This window comes from Panicum virgatum, chromosome 6N (genome assembly GCF_016808335.1).
Source record: "Panicum virgatum strain AP13 chromosome 6N, P.virgatum_v5, whole genome shotgun sequence".
Taxonomy (NCBI): domain Eukaryota; kingdom Viridiplantae; phylum Streptophyta; class Magnoliopsida; order Poales; family Poaceae; genus Panicum; species Panicum virgatum.
In genome coordinates this window covers 45,341,973-45,358,890 of record NC_053150.1, presented here as the reverse complement: position 1 = coordinate 45,358,890, position 16,918 = coordinate 45,341,973, and the positions used below count along the sequence as shown (strand labels likewise).

The 16,918-nt window shown below is 48.7% G+C and overlaps 1 protein-coding gene across 1 annotated transcript; it reads left to right on the top strand.

The window, feature by feature from the left end:
• Window positions 1-11,093: 11,093 nt before the first annotated feature.
• On the top strand, window positions 11,094-16,468 carry LOC120678208 (UDP-glycosyltransferase 89B2-like). The gene is made up of 3 exons (XM_039959358.1): window positions 11,094-11,456; window positions 11,524-11,546; window positions 15,403-16,468. The coding sequence occupies exons 1-3, from the start codon at window positions 11,094-11,096 to the stop codon at window positions 16,466-16,468; spliced, it is 1,452 nt and encodes a 483-aa protein (XP_039815292.1).
• The last annotated feature ends 450 nt before the right edge of the window (window positions 16,469-16,918 follow it).

Here is a 16,918-nt window from a genome sequence, read left to right as displayed (position 1 = left end):
TGGATGTCTCGAGAAAGCCCGATACAAGACATCACTCGTTCTTGTCATCATTGGCCGGGGACGCATGCCACTCCACGGACCAACCAGGCGGAAGAGTGCAAGGCCAGGTCAAACTGGCAATCATATCCTCAAAGGTTTCACCTGAAACAAAATATAGCCACAAGCAAGGCTGAGTATTCTAATACTCAGCAAGGCTTACCCGACTGAGGGTATACTTAGCCCTTTACCTAGACATGCAAGGCTTTTGGCTTGAGGGGTTTGTTTTGCAGAAAAGAAATAAAGAGTGGATCCTTAATTGCAGGTTTTAGCTTTCAGGTTCTAGTTCAACTACCGATTCTAAGTGAGCATCTATCCAACAACATACATGGTGAACAAAACTTATCTTTCATCAATCAAACATATTCATCATCATCATCAAGTTCCACTTCTTACTCTATGTAGCAGAAGGGTTAAGCAGTCCCATTATCCGTGAGAAGCGGACGATTCGAATCGAATTTGTTAACCTTGCAAGGCAGACCTAAACACACGTCACGTGGTTACTCACAGAGTCACACGTGCAACATTTCCCCTTTCTTCCCGGGTTGTGGATCAGGGTCACCGTCCTCGACTACAGAGTACGACGACTCTGCACCCGCATGTGCGCGCATGAGAAACGACGTTCAAAGAAGGTGAAAGTAAAGTCCACTTGCCGGTCCAATCAGGTACTTAAGCTTACCGATTACCATATTCTCAGTATGCGTCTAGTACGTTCAAACGCTTAACCACCACTACCACACACTGCGGCCTTATCAAATCTCACTAAACAGACGGGGCATCACAAGTACCACAGCCCCGCCCGTAAGCCTTATAGTTACAGCAGGTATTAAACAACCAACTCCTATAATTCTCGCGAGTGACAGGAAATCACTCGACTTCTACCGAACAATTAGCATAGCCAACTAGCGACCTACACATACTAGTGTTCAAGCATAGGTACCTAGGATCATGCCACTAAGGTTCCAATCAACTCCTGTAACTTAGATGCACAAATAGATAGAAACAATAATAAGTTGCATAAGTTTACAATAGTAGGACATGCTCCGGGGCTTGCCTTCCTGGGCGTAGCTGGATCTGGGCTCTTCCGAAATCGGGTTCGGGTCTTGCGCAGCTTCAGTTAGATTAACTTGAGCTTCGCGCTGCTCACTCTCGGACTCGGGCACCAGCTCGTAAGTTCCGTCAGCGAGAGTAGTAGTATCTATATGAGATGCAATGCACATTAGTAAGTCGTTGTGATGGTAGGAATTTATGAATTATTTCACAATAACGGTGTAACGCAAACAAAACCCGAAGTTAAAGAGTGAAACACTTTCATTCATATTTTACTGGGCAAACGTTTATAGAGTAGCAACTCAACATATCTAACTACACAAGACATCATGATCAATAGCTCAAGAAAGCTATACCAATCTCCTAAACAAGTGGGAGTAACTTCCTATAGCAATTAAATCATGGTTGGTTAATAATTTAACAACTCAGCACACATATAGTAGTAAACTCAACAAAAATTACTTCAAACAGAAGATAAACAGGACTAGCTATCCTACAAAACTCATCTTAAATCTTGTAGCCAATTATCCAGAACAATTTATGTAATCAAACAATTCCTAGAAAAGATTGAATTATACAGGTTATACCAGAGTATAAAACAATTTGAAACTTTAACAGTAGATCTAAAAAGAGATGAATTAGCTACTGTGAATTTTTCAGGATTTATTAAGCCCAGAAATAAATAGGAGAAAATAAACAAAACATACATTAGCTCATCAAGATTAATTTTTAGATCCTGTTCTATTCATGAACTGAGGCTCAAACTCCATGGACAAGCTAAAATATGCAAAAAGAACACTCAGAAATATTTTCATGATTTATTATCAAAACAAACTATTTATCATAATTAATATCTACTAAACAAGCATTAACCCAAAGAAATAGGTACACAAATCTAAAAATATTAAAACTTGGACAGTGGTTCTCATTTAGTATTGGAAATACACAGAAAAAGTTTCATACATATATCTAAGTCATAGCATCCACAAATAAAAAACAAAATATTTTACTAGATCTAGCCAAGACTAGGGTTTCATCTAGTTACAAAGGTCAACTGGTGCTCAAATTTTTACACAACACTAAGCATGGCATGTACTACCTACCAGCCAAAAATCAACTATAGATTCTAAGTAGAACTCCTAGAACAATTATAGTCTTTGAAATCTAATCTTTTTCCTAGATTAAAATACAAACAGAAAATAAACATGTGCATGTAATGAAAGTTGTAGATCTTGTTGCAAGGATTCCAAAACATTTTGATTTACATTTTTCTGATTTTTCTATGAATTTATATCTAATTTACAAGTTTGCTGGTTTGGAAAACAAAAAGAAAAAGAAAGAACTTTTTGCGCAGAGGCCCCTGGAAGAAGTTTTCTTCTCGCGGATAGGCCCCTGGCCGGAGTTTGAAGCAGGGGAGCGGCGGGCGGCGGGATTCCGGTGTGGGGGCTCACCGAGGGCATGGGGAAAGTGGGGGAAAAGCGTCACGGCGTCGAGAGGAACCCAAGGGTGGGCTCGGTTGGGCGCGGGACGGCTGGAGGCGGCGGCTCCGCGGAGCAGGAGCTCCGGCGGCGGCGTTTGGCGGCGGCGATCCGGTGGTCCGGGGCGGCGGCGAGCGGGTCGGGGAGCACCGGTGGAGGCCAAGGGAGCTAGCTGCGGGGGTTGTTGGGCACGAGGGAGGGCGGAGGAGGGGGCTCCGCGGGAGCCTAGGGTGCGGCGGCGCTAATGGCGGCGGCGTCGGCCGTTTTCAGGCAGAGGGGCAAACGGGACGCGGCGTTCGTGCTCAGGGAGGAAGGAGAGAGGGGTGAGGGCGTCGTGGAGCTCGCGGGATGGTTCCAGGCGGGTCAAGGCGAGGGGGAGGGCATGACGCGGTCGGGCGGTTCAGCACGGCTTCGCCGTGGCGGCTCGGCGTCGAACCTCGGCGTGCGCGCACGGGATGGCGCCGCGTGGAGAGGCCGAGAAGCATCGCGGAGGAGCCAAGGACGGGGCGAGGTGAGCATGGCGCGTGGCCGGCGACCTTGACCCGGACGGCGGCCTCGGCTCAGCAGAAACAGGGGAGGGAAGGGAGAGAAGAGAGAGAGAGAGAAAGGAATGGAATTGATTCAAATTTGAATTTTTCTCAAAAATTTCTGTTGAAACATGAAAAACTTTGAATATGAAAGTTGTAAAGAATTTCAAATGCTACACTTTTTGTTTCAGGCACTAGTTCGTTTGAGAGTTCGTTCAAAAGTTAATTTGACATCCCGACGAATGTACGCTAATCGTCGGTTCGAATTTGAAATTCAAATTTTCTTCAACTTTTGTATCGAAACTCGAAATTATTTGCACACGAAAGTTGTTTCACATAAAAAATGCTACAACTTTGGTTTTGGGAAAAATTTTGTTTGAGCTATGTTTTTGAAATTATTCTCTAAGAATATTTGTTTAAAACTTGAAAAGAATACAATTTAAACCTTTAAAACCTTGATTCAAATGATTCGTCATTTCATGTGCGAAACTTCACTTTCTCACTTTGACTTTAACTAGACTTTGATTTATCGTGATGTTAGTGACATGCCAACTCAAATTCATATGCATACTTGCATTGGATTAAAAATTATTTAAGGTTTCCGAACTATGCACATATACACATACACACGCATACAAACACATGCACTTATATCGATGTTTCTTGATTAAGGGTGCAGGATTTGATACTAATGACCCTGGTTTAACTAATTAAACACCTGGGTGTTACACTGATGGACCGCACGGGGACACGAAACTAAAAAAATACACAAACACGGTCCGACATAGTGGACATAGTGCTAGCACCAGCACAGCACGACCGTAGGGCACGACACGACTAATGGATCGACATAGTTTGACCCGTTAAAAGCCCATATATCTCGTGTAACTACTTCCACTCCAAACCCGAATCTTTATTCCTCTTCTCCTGGTCCCTCCAATCCACTACAGCCCCACTCCCTCCCCTCGCTCTTCCACCTCGCGTCTTCCCGCTAGTCCACGACCCTCTCGATTGCCACCACTTCTCACCCCTTGCCCCTCGACCTTCGCCACTGCCATGCCCCTACGCCCTCACGGCCTCGCCGTTCCCCGCCACTGTCGTGGCCTCTCTACCGCCGCAGCCGTCCTGGCTCCCGCCGCCGCAGTCATTCTGGCTTCTGCCGCCGTAGCCTGACCTCCCCTCACCGTCCAGGCTCCCACCGCCACGGCCTTCCCGTGAGGAGCGTGGCCTCACAGTCCCGGCACTCGCCACCCAGAGCCCGTCATCCCTATTGCTGCCCCATGCCAGCCTCCCCACGGCCGCCGCCGATGCTTGCCTATTCACCTGCACCGTTGACAACGGGCTAGGGCTGGCATGGCACAACCGCACTTGCATCATGCCGTGCCTAGGGCGCGGTGCCGGCACAACGTGACAGCACGGTACAATACAATTAGCTATCGATGCCTAATCGTGTCTTGCCCAATGATACCGTGTATAGTTGTGTCTGTGTCATGTCGTGCTGGCCAGCAGTTTGGCCATCTATACACGGAGCATCAGTTTCCATCTTCCATACCTTCTTCTTCAATAGCCGTTACACAGAAATTACTGTAGCCACCATCATCTTGTTTTCGTTGATTGACCTGCACAACACAAAGGCAGGAACTACATCCTCTTGTAACGAACATGGCACCATTTATGCCATTTCGAGTGATTTTGGTGATTGAATGACAACACAATCAATGGGACTAAAGATATTGTTAAGTGAACATTTCTAGATCCCAGGGATGAAGTAAAAAGGCCATGCAAAGCAAAACACGAAGAAAGAAACGTTGAATTGGACGAGTTCTACTGAAATCAGTAGCACCGGAAGAACCGATGCTATAGGCATCGGTGCATCCGATGGTTGTCGGATGATCCGACGGCCTGGCTATTGGCACAAGTCTGTGCGCCTCTGGAGATCATGTGAAGATCAAGTGAAGCACCGGTTGAACCGACGGCTTCAAGATAGGCATCGGTGCATTCAACGTACCATTTTCCATAGACGATGTCAAGCGCGCAGGAGCCAAGTCTTCAGCACCGGTTGAACTGGCGAGGTGTCGGAGCATAGCATCGGTGCATTGACGTCAGCAGAAGAGGGAGGCCCAACGGCTAGTCCAGTTGCTGTGTGTGACCGGTTGAACCGACACCCCAAGCATCGGTTCAACCGATGGTCCCTGGAACTGCTGCAACTATGTCAGAGAAGCCAACGGCTACTTCGGGTCTGAGAGTGACCGGATGAACTGACGCTACCCCATGCAGAGGCATCGGTTCATCCGATGGTACGCAGATTTTTGCTAACCGTTGGAGCAACGGCTCCATGACTTGGAGGCCTATATATATGGCATCCCCCGGCCATTTGAAGTTTGCTGGAGTTGCTGAACATCCCACACACACCCAAGAACATCTCCAAGCCATCCAAGAGCATAAAGATCAAATCCTTAGGTTTTAGCACTAGCTTTGTAAAGCGTGAGTGTTAGATTAGCTCTTGAGTGAGTGAACAAGCAAGGTTGAGATCCTTGTGGCTGGTTCTAGAGTGAACCACACTTGTATTACAGTGCGCTGGCCCCTTGGAGCAATTGGTGGCTCGCCGGCAAGTCAACGACCCTCTGGCTTGTTGTGGAGCGGCGTCGACGACATTGTGCGGGGGACGGAGACCCCTCCTTCGTGGGCAATCTCCCTCAGTGAAGATCGAGATCAAGGTGACCGTGATTGTGTTCACGGAAGAGACTTTATTGCGGGGAAGCGATACTCTTCGTGAGTGCTTCAACAACGTGGACGTAGGGGCACCTTTGTGGCAATCCGAACCACGAGATAAATCCTCGTGTCGAGAGTTCGCTTCCTCTCATCTCTCCATTTAAGCTTCCGCATTTCATATTGCAACTTGTGTGTCTTTACTTTCTTAGTATAGTATCTTGCTAGGATTGTCTATAGGTTGCAAAACTCTTTTGGGATGAGGGTTTCACACTAAGGTGAACCATAGTTGCACATCTAGATAGCTTGATCTAGTTTAAGTTTTGTGCAAACTAGTTGGAGCCATAGGTTAAGGTTTTAATAGTGCCTAATTCACCCCCTCCCCCTCTTAGTCTAGAGCACCCGATCGCTTTCACCTCTCTCTATCTCTCTCTCTCTCTCTCTCTCTCTCCGGGAGCTGTCCATTGGCATTGTCTATGGCCGCGCCCCCACAGACCCGCTCCACGGTTCGACGGCACGGGCTTCCAACGTTGGAAGGTCTTGATGCAAGCCCATCTCCAAGCAACGGGATTAAACGTTTGGAGAGTTGTGAGTGAAGGTGTAAAAAATAATAGTCAACAAGAGAAGCAATATGATGTCACCGCTAAATGCATAATCTTGTCTTCTCTTAGTGATAATGTGTTCAACCGGGTTTATTCTTGTGAAAATGCTAAAACGCTATGGACGACTATCATTGAGAACCATGAGGGCATGGAGGATGAAGCCAACGAAAGATATCATGTTCTCATTGATAAGCTTAATAGCTTTAAGCAACTTGATGATGAGAATGCCGAATCTATGTACTCACGTTTGAACACTCTTGTGAATGAGATTAATTCCTTAAGTGTGAAGCAAATTGAAGATTTATAACTCATTCGCAAGATCCTTCACTCACTCCGAAGGCCGGACTATGATTTGGTGACCACAATTCTATATGAGCAAGAGCTCGACACAATGACACCAAATCAAGTCCTCAACAAGGTGATCGCCCATGAGCTACGCAATGACGTCAAGACAAAAGCACCATCTTCTTCACCAACACATAACACACTTGCATGCAAACATCTCAAGATATTGAAGAAGATGGTCATCAAAGGTAGCTCAAGTGATGAGGAAGAAGAGGATGCAAGAAGCTCCTCAAATGATGAAAAAGAGCCAATGAACCCCAACCTCCACAAGCAAGTGAAGAAGATGAACAAATGCTTGAAGGAAATCAACTCAATGGGGTATATGGTCTTCCTCAAAGATGGGCCTCACCATCAACTTATGAAGGTTGAGAAGAAGTTCAAGAAGAACAAGCAAAAGAAGGAGAAGAAGCCCAAGCATGAATCATATGCCGTATTTCGTGAATGGGTAAGCGGTGGTGAAGAATCAAGTGCAAGTTCAAGTGATGAATCAAACAAGAAATTCACCACCCGCATGGGATCATCATCCAACACTTGCTTCATGGCAAAATGTATGTATAGCGATGTAATTGATGATGACTCCGACTCTCCTTCAATTGATGAACTTCTTGACCTTGTTCATGAGCACCAAAAAGTCATTAAAAAGTAATCAAAAGAAATTAAAAACCTTAATGCTCTCAATGATCGAAATGCTTCTCTTACTACAAATTTTGATGATTTGATGTGCAAATTCAAATTGCTTAGCAAGGATCATGAAGAGCTCAAATTAAAATTTGAGAGCATTAATGATACTAATGACTCTTTGGAAATGAAGCAAACTATCCCTTGTGCAATTCCTATATCTAGGATAGATGCTTCAACTTTTTGTATTGACTTAATTGATGATTTTTGCTCTAACTCTTGCAATGAGAAATGCTATGAGAATGTTGTTGTAGAATCATGTGATGATTTCATTGCTAAGGAAAATAATGAGCTCAAGCAAGAAGTGGAAAGGCTCATGAAGGACTTGTATAGATTGAAGGGCAAAGGCATAGAGAGAAATGTCCAACCTTCTCAAGATAACCGTGAAGACATGGTGAAGAAGCTTGAGAAGGGGTCCACCGTGACTTGCTCAAAGTGCCACAAAGAAGGCTACAAGTCCAACAAGTGTCGTCAACCAAAGAAGAAGCTTCCGGATGAGAAGAACAAAAAAAAGCTCACAATCAAGAGTTCTCTCATCTACACCAAGCCCAACCGGAGGAACAAAAGGAATAGCACCTCCTATGTGATCGAAAAGAAGACAAATGGCAAGGTGGTTGCTCACAAGGTTGGGAAGAAGGAAAGGAGTTGGAACCACTCCATTTGGGTGCCCAAGGACATCATCATAAATATGAAGGGGGCCTCAAATGGTGTGGGTTCCAAAGGAGACTTAAAGCCAAGGACGGCTTCGGGGGATTTGGAGGCTTAGCTTACAAGTTGAAGTGAAATTTCGAGCCAAAACAAGCTAAGCTCACAACTTGGACATGTGTTGCCCAAGTCCCCCATAAGGTAATGGTAGCTAGATTTCAATTCAAGCAACATGTAACTCCATTGCTTTTGCTAGGATGTTTGCATATTGCATCTCCTAGTGTTATATATGGTGGGTTGCTTGTGTCATGATTCTAACCCATGAGCAACCTACATGTTTTGATAAGTGTGTAGAAAACTACACAAGGTTACCCTTCATGGTACATGAATCTCATGAGGTATGTATTTCATATGTGTACCATGAACACAAGCTATAGGGTAAAATTCCCAATTGTGTCAAAATCAATGCGCATACATTTTCTTGGTGATTCAAACACTAAATGCACACATTTAAGGGGAGTTCACTCTATGATTTGTGATTTTTGAGACTAACTGTTTGCAAGTTTATCATTTGTAGTCTCTCGATGGATTTAACACTCTAAGATAATGTTATTCACAATCAATGTGAACAAACAACTCTATAAGAGTGATTAGATAAATTATGCTTTCATGCATATTGAGTCATGCTCTATTGAACTTAAATGCTCATATTTAAGTTCATAGGCTATGTGCTCATACATTTGCTTAACCTTGGTGTACCAAGTGCTCTTCGTTTAAAGACTTTTCATTGGTTGCAAGTCACTTTCAATTGGTACATGCAAGGTAAACAAAGGACCCCCGGAGGTATGCAAGGTTCTAAATTCATTCAATTAGTATCTTTGTAATTCCTTATTATTTTAGAGCTACCTCTGTGCATGATATGATCTATGCTCTCTAGTTATAACATCTAGTTGTGCACTTGATTTTCACATTATCTTTTTGTGCACACACTTATGGATAGCTTAGCTCATGTCATGCTAGTTTCGTGATTTTGTGATCCACCATAGTGAAAATTTTCAATTGGTATCTTCATTGATATCATACAATTGGATCATGAGTCATGGCACTAACTCCCTAGGCTACTAATCTTCTCTTGAGCTATATTGTTTTGCAAGACTTTTTTAGGAGCAAGACCTTTTAGGTGATTTGATTCCAAAGGGGGAGAAATGAGGATCAAAGCAAGGTATTTTCTCAGGGAGAAGAAGCATATCCCAAAGGGAGAGAAATACCTAAGTGAATCAAGTCATGAGGGAGAAGTAGCAAGATAAGAGGAGGAACAAAGGGGGAAATCATGGTTTTAGGGGGAGGCCAAGCCATCATTGGATGGTGGTAAGCATCCAAGCAAGTGTAAGTGGTTTCAATTGGTTTCAATTGATATCAAGCGATTAAATTTGTCAATTTTTGCAAATATTATGCTTGCTTTGATTGTGTTGTCATCAATCACCAAAAAGGGGGAGATTGTAACGAACATGGCACCATTTATGCCATTTCGAGTGATTTTCGTGATCGAATGACAACGCAATCAATGGGACTAATGGTATTGTTAAGTGAACATTTCTAGATCCCAGGGATGAAGTACAAAGGCCATGCAAAGCAAAACACGAAGAAAGAAACATTGAATTGGACGAGTTCTACTGAAATCAGTAGCACCAGAAGAACCGATGCTATAGCCATCGGTGCATCCGATGGTTGTCGGATGATCCGACGGCCTGGCTATTGGCACAAGTCTGTGCACCTCTGGAGATCATGTGAAGATCAAGTGATGCACCGGTTGAACCGACGGCTTCAAGATAGGCATCGGTGCATTCAACATACCATGTTCTAGAGACGATGTCAAGCGCGCAAGAGCCAAGTCTTCAGCACCGGTTGAACCGGTGAGGCGTCGGAGCATAGCATCGGTGTATTGACGTCAGCAGAAGAGAGAGGCCCAACGGCTAGTCCAGTTGCTGTGTGTGACCGGTTGAACCGACACCCCAAGCATCGGTTCAACCGATGGTCCCTGGAACTGCTGCAACTGTGTCAGAGAAGCCAACGCCTACTTTGGGTCTGAGAGTGACCGGATGAACCGACGCTACCCCATGCAGAGGCATCAGTTCATCCGATGGTACGTAGATTTTTGCTGACTGTTGGAGCAACGGCTCCACGACTTGGAGGCCTATATATATGGCATCCCCCGGCCATTTGAAGTTTGCTGGAGTTGCTAAACATCACACACACACCCAAGAACATCTCCAAGCCATCCAAGAGCATAAAGATCAAATCCTTAGGTTTTAGCACTAGCTTTGTAAAGTGTGAGTGCTAGATTAGCTCTTGAGTGAGTGAACAAGCAAGGTTGAGATCCTTGTGGCTGGTTCTAGAGTGAACCACACTTGTATTATAGTGCGCCGGCCCCTTGGAGCAATTGGTGGCTCGCCGGCAAGTCAACGACCCTCCGGCTTGGGCTGGAGCGGCGTCGATGACATTGTGCGGGGGACGGAGACCCCTCCTTCGTGGGCAATCTCCCTTAGTGAAGATCGGGATCAAGGTGACCATGATTGTGTTCACAGAAGAGACTTGATTGCCGGGAAGCAATACTCTTCATGAGTGCTTCAACAACGTGGACGTAGGGGCGCCTTTGTGGTAATCCGAACCACGGGATAAATCCTCGTGTCGAGAGTTCGCTTCCTCTCATCTCTCCATTTAAGCTTCCGCATTTCATATTGCAACTTGTGTGCCTTTACTTTCTTAGTATAGTATCTTGCTAGGATTGTCTATAGGTTGCAAAACTCTTTTGGGATGAGGGTTTCACACTAAGGTGAACCGTAGTTGCACATCTAGATAGCTGGATCTAGTTTAAGTTTTGTGCAAACTAGTTGGAGCCATAGGTTAAGGTTTTAATAGTGCCTAATTCACCCCCTCCCCCTCTTAGGCTAGAGCACCCGATCGCTTTCACCTCTCTCTCTCTATCTCTCTCTCTCTCCAGGAGCTGTCCATTGGCATCGTCTATGGCCGCGCCCCCACAGACCCACGCAGCCCAAAGCAGCGGCGGCGGCGATGGCAAGGCGCACGTGCTTGTCGTGCCGTACCCGGCGCAGGGCCACATGCTCCCACTCCTCGACCTCGCGGCGCTGCTCGCCACGCGGGGGGTCGCGGTCACTGTCACCGTCACAGCGGGCAACGCCCCGCACTTGGTGCCCCTGCTCGCGGCGTGCCTGTCCGTGGGCGCCGTCTCGCTGCCTTCCCCCTCCTCACCCCTCCTCCCGCCCGGGTGCGGCGGCGCCGAGAACACCAGGGACCTCCCGGTCCATCTCTTTCGGCCGTTCATGGTCTCTCTCGCTGCCCTCCGCGCGCCGCTCCTTGCATGGTGTGTTGAGTTAAATTATTGCATGTTTTGTAATCGTTATTTCAGACTCTGCATTAGTTAGTCTAGGCGAGACGCGTGCCCAGAGGCGTGCTTGGTCACGACGTCGCCCGGGTCATCTGGTGTGTGTGAGCGCCATGGCGAGCATTGCGGCACGCAGCGCACGTTGCGGAGAAACGGCGTAGCGCTCGATGTGCAGCATGGCACAGGGCTCGGCCTGGAGTCCGGGCATGTATCCATGCATTGCATAAGAATAGGCAATCACAACCAAAAAGGCTGCGCCCATTGCATCGGATATCCTCGTGTTCTCTTTCTCGTGCCTGTGTTCCACCGTGTTCACGTGCGTTTCGATCGCCGGGCATCGCCGGCGTTCGTGTTTCGAGCTGAGCTTGCTAGCTTGGTTCCAACAACTGGCATCAGAGCTGGTTTATGCAATACGACGGTTCCATCGGTCCACCTCGTCAACCACCGTAGAAGAAGCACATCATCCCGCGGCGGCACAGGTCAAGGAGGTGAATGCGCAGAAGCTGTTGGAGGATTTTGAGCCGATCTCTTTCAAGCCGGGAGAATCGATCGATGACTTCGCCATCCGCATCACCAAGATCGCCACCGATCTGGGTGGGCTCGGGGAGAGCTCTATCACTGACGCGCGCATCGTGAAGAAGTTCCTCCGGGTTGTGCCGTCATGGTACAATCAAGTCGCGATTGAGATGTTCAGCGACACGAAGACCATGTCGATCGAGGAGCTCGTGGGTTGTCTTCAGGTGGCCGAAAATTGTTTCGAGTCCTCGGTGGAACAGGTCACCGACTAGGCAGGTCGGCTGCTGTTGACGGAGGAGGACTGGGCGGCGAGGAACAAGAGCTGGATGGTGTCGGAGTCGTCATCATCGTCCGGCAACAAGGGTCCTGGCCAGTCTGGGAAGAAGGAGAAGCCGGGCGCTCGCGGCGACACGCGTGACTCTGGGGCTAGGCTCACGTCAATGGGCACGCCGCGCCGGAAGGGGAAGTGCCGCAAGTGTGGCATCAGTGGCCACTGGGCCAAGGAGTGCAAGAGGACTCCGAAAGAAGGGCGGCAGGAGGTGGCTCACCACGTCAACACCGATGTTGAGCAGCCGGTGCTGATGCTGGCTCAGGTCTGCAACGTTGTGCAGACCACGAGCACCATGACACAGCGCGTGTTCCTCAATGAGGAACGCGTGTTCCCGGCCGCCTACAACGAAGGTACCTGGGTGCTGGACACCGGAGCAATGAACCATATGACGGGGTGCCGCTCGTCGCTGGCATCACTGGACGAGTCGGTGCGCGGCTCGGTACGCTTCGGTGACGGCTCCAGGGTGGAGATCTGCGGGATCGGCGCAGTGACAATCACCGGGAAGAACCAGGACCATGAACCATATGGGAAGACACCATTTGAAGCCTGGTTTGGGAAGAAGCCAGGAGTGAAGCACCTGAGAACCTTTGGTTGCTTGGCTTATATAAAAAAGGTTGGGCCAGGTGTAACAAAACTTTCAGACAGGTCAGTCCCAGGTGTGTTTTTCGGCTATGAGCCGGGAACAAAGGGGTACAGGGTGTATGATCCAGTCAACAACAAGTTAATGGTGACAAGAGATGTGGTATTTGATGAGAAGAGGGGATGGAATTGGGTGGAGAGTAGCAGCAGTCAAGCTAGTGAGCCAACTCCATTTACTTTCACAGTTCAGTATTCAGATGTTGAACCTGAACAAAATCCGACAATAGGCAATGCAGATCTCACTGATGATTCAGACTCTAAACCCAGTTCTCCTGCTGCAGCAATTCTATCACCAGCCACTGAGGAGGGATCAACACCACCTGCAGCACAAATTCAGTGGGCTACACCACCATCTGAGGCATCTCCAGATTCAGATGGAGCACCAAGAAAGTACAGAACCATTACAAATCTGCTTGAGACAAGAGAAGAAGTACAAGACTTTGAATACAGTGGTTTCTGTTTGTCTGCTGTTGGAGAACCAAGATCTGTGGAAGAAGCCATGACTGAAATGTGCTGGAGACAGGCCATGCAGGCAGAGATGTAGGCCATTGAGAACAATAAAACCTGGGATGTAGCAGATTTGCCAGCAAAGCAAAAGGCCATTGGCCTGAAATGGGTTTTCAAAGTTAAGAAAGATCCAGAGGGCAACATTGTGAAGCATAAGGCTAGATTAGTGGCAAAGGGTTATGCTCAGCGCCAAGGAGTGGACTTTGATGAAGTATTTGCTCCTGTTGCAAGAATAGAGACAGTGAGGGTGTTGTTGGCTCTAGCAGCACAAGGTGGATGGGAGGTACACCATATGGATGTGAAATCTGCATTCTTGAATGGTGACTTAACTGAAACTGTATTTGTACAGCAGCCTCCAGGCTTCATTGTTGGCAATGGAGACAAAGTGCTTAAGTTGAGAAAGGCACTATATGGGCTGAAGCAGGCACCTAGGGCCTGGAATTCTAAGCTTGATAAAGAATTGGTTGCACTGGGTTTTGTGAGGAGTAAACTTGAACATGTTGTATACAAGAGAAGCAACAAGAACTCTTTCCTGATTGTGGGGGTGTATGTTGATGATTTGATCATCTCTGGGCCAAATGCTGATGATATCACCCAGTTCAAGCAAGAGATGAGAAAGAAATTCAGCATGAGTGAACTTGGTCTCTTGAGCTATTACCTGGGAATTGAGGTGAAGCAAGGAGATGGTGGGATTACATTGAGTCAGTCTGCATATGCAGCCAAGATACTGGAGTCTGTTGGGATGAATACTTGCAATCCTTGTGCAACACCCATGGAGGATCGACTCAAACTCAGCAAGGGGAAGGGAGATGCTGTTGTGGATCCTTCAGCATATAGAAGTGTGATTGGGAGTCTCAGGTACTTGGTCAATACCAGACCAGACTTAGCCTATTCAGTAGGTGTGGTCAGCCGTTACATGGAGACACCAACTAGTGAGCATTGGGCTGCTGTGAAACACATTCTGAGATACTTGAAAGGCACAATTGAGTTTGGCTGTAAATATGGAAGAAGCACTGAACTGAAACCTACACTACTCGGGTACAGTGACAGTGACTTTGCAGGTGATTCAGAGGATAGAAAGAGCACCACCGGTGTTGCATACTTCCTTGGCAATAATCTGATCACCTGGGCATCACAGAAACAAAAGATTGTGACACTTTTGTCGTGTGAGGCAGAGTATGTTGCAGCAGCTGCAGCTGCCTGTCAAGGGATTTGGCTGAGCCGACTAATTGGAGATCTGATGGGAACAAAAGAGGCGTCAGTGAAGTTGTTCATGGACAACATGTCTGCAATTGCCCTAAGCAAGAACCCGGTGCATCATGATTGCAGTAAACACATAGATACCAAGTATCATTTCATCCGTGAGTGCATCGAGGAAGGAAAGGTGGAGGTTGAACACGTTGGCACAGCAAGTCAGCTTGCAGACATCTTCACCAAGGTGCTAGGGCGGCTGAAGTTCTTGGAACAGAGGGAAGCTCTCGGCGTCATCAAGGTGCAACAAATTTAAGGGGTGATTTGTTGAGTTAAATTGTTGCATGTTTTGTAATCGTTATTTCAGACTCTGCATTAGTTAGGCTAGGGGAGACGCGTGCCCAGAGGCGTGCTTGGTCACGACGTCGCCCGGGTCATTCGGTGTGTGTGAGCGCCATGGCGAGCATTGCGGCACGCAGCGCACGTTGCGGAGAAATGGCATAGCGCTCGATGTGCGGCATGGCGCGGGGCTCGGCCTGGAGTCCGGGCATGTATCCATGCATTGCATAAGAATAGGCAATCACAACCGAAAAGGCTGCGCCCATTACAGCGGATATCCTCATGTTCTCTTTCTCGTGCATGTGTTCCACTGTGTTCGCGTGCGTTCCGATCGCCGGGCATCGCCGGCGTTCGGGTTCCGAGCTGAGCTTGCTAGCTTGGTTCCAACATGGTGCAGGGCCCAGAGCCGCCGTGTCACGGCCATCGTCTCCGGATTGTTCACGGGGTGGACGCGGCCGCTCGCGGCGGAGCTCGGCATGCCGCACGTCACGTTCTCGATTTCCAACGCGCTCTACCTCGCCGTGGCGCACTCCCTCTGGCGCCGCTTGCCGAGCAGGCGCCGCCCGGAGGACACGGACGACGAGCCGGTCGCCTTCCCGGACATCCCGGGCGCGCCTAGCTTCCCGTGGCGGCAGCTGTCGTGGCTGTTCACGCAGCACGTGCCCGGCGACGAGGTCTCCGAGGTGATCCGCCAGTTCTTTCTGTGGAACCTGGGCAGCGACTGCTTCGTCGTCAACTCCTTCGCGGCGCTCGACGGCGCCTACATTGAGCGCGCACTCCCGGACCTGATGGCGAAGCCGGTCTTCGCAGTGGGCCCGCTTTCCGACGCCGTGAGCATCTCCCGCGACCGGCGTGGAGGGAAACCCGCGGTGCCGGCGGCGAGCGTGGCCGCGTGGCTGGAAGCGTTCCCCGACGGCTCCGCCGTGTACGTCAGCTTCGGGACGCAGCACGCTCTGTCGCCTCCGCAGGCTGCCTGCGTCGCCGACGCGCTGGCGCGGAGCTCGGCCGCGTTCGTGTGGGCGGTGAGGAGCGGCACCGCCGTGCCGGAGGGGTTCGAGGAGGCGACGGCCTCGCGGGGCATGGTGATCCGCGGGTGGGCGCCGCAGGTGGAGATCCTACGCCACCGCGCCGTGGGGTGGTTCCTGACGCACTGCGGCTGGAACTCGGTGCTCGAGGCGACGGCCGCCGGCGTGGCACTGCTGATGACATGGCCGATGGGCGCGGAGCAGTTCACGAACGCGTTGCTGGTCGCGGAGGCCGGCGTAGCCGTGCCCGTGGCGGAGGGCGACGAGACCGTACCAGACGCTGGACAGATGGCGCTCGCGATCGCCGCCGCGATCGGGGAGGAGGGGAAGCCCGTGAGGGAGCGCGCGGCGGAGCTTAGCAAGAATGCGGCGGCGGCACTAGCGGAGGGCGGGAGCTCGCACGGGGACCTGGAAGACGTGGTACGCATGCTGAATAAGGTCGAGTAGCGACTCTTAGTCTCTAGCACATGGTGTTCTACTCAAAAAAATGGAATTCTACTCAAATTTCTTGGCGCCTTAAACCTTGTAAACGGGAAAATGTTCAGGTCCTTCCTGAGTCCTGACGTTCTTTGTTTGAACTGCATTGTGCCACCTGCTGTTTTATTTGGTGGCGTTACAAGTATACAAGAAAGTTACTAGCTCTGTTTCCTCACAATCTCTGCTAATTCTCTTTTAGTCCATCCATCATCAGTTCGTTTCATGTGGAATCAAGGACGAGAAGTAATAGCCATGGCCCTTCCTCTGCCCTCGTCAATGGCTACCCCTTTCTCTTCACCTCCCCCCTCCCTCTCCTATAAAACGGAGTGCCCTTGCAGTTTTCTTCGCAGAACTCGTCGCTGCACTCGCGGCCAGTGGCCAAGGGCGGAGCCAGAAAGTTGATTTTTTCATTATTAAGCT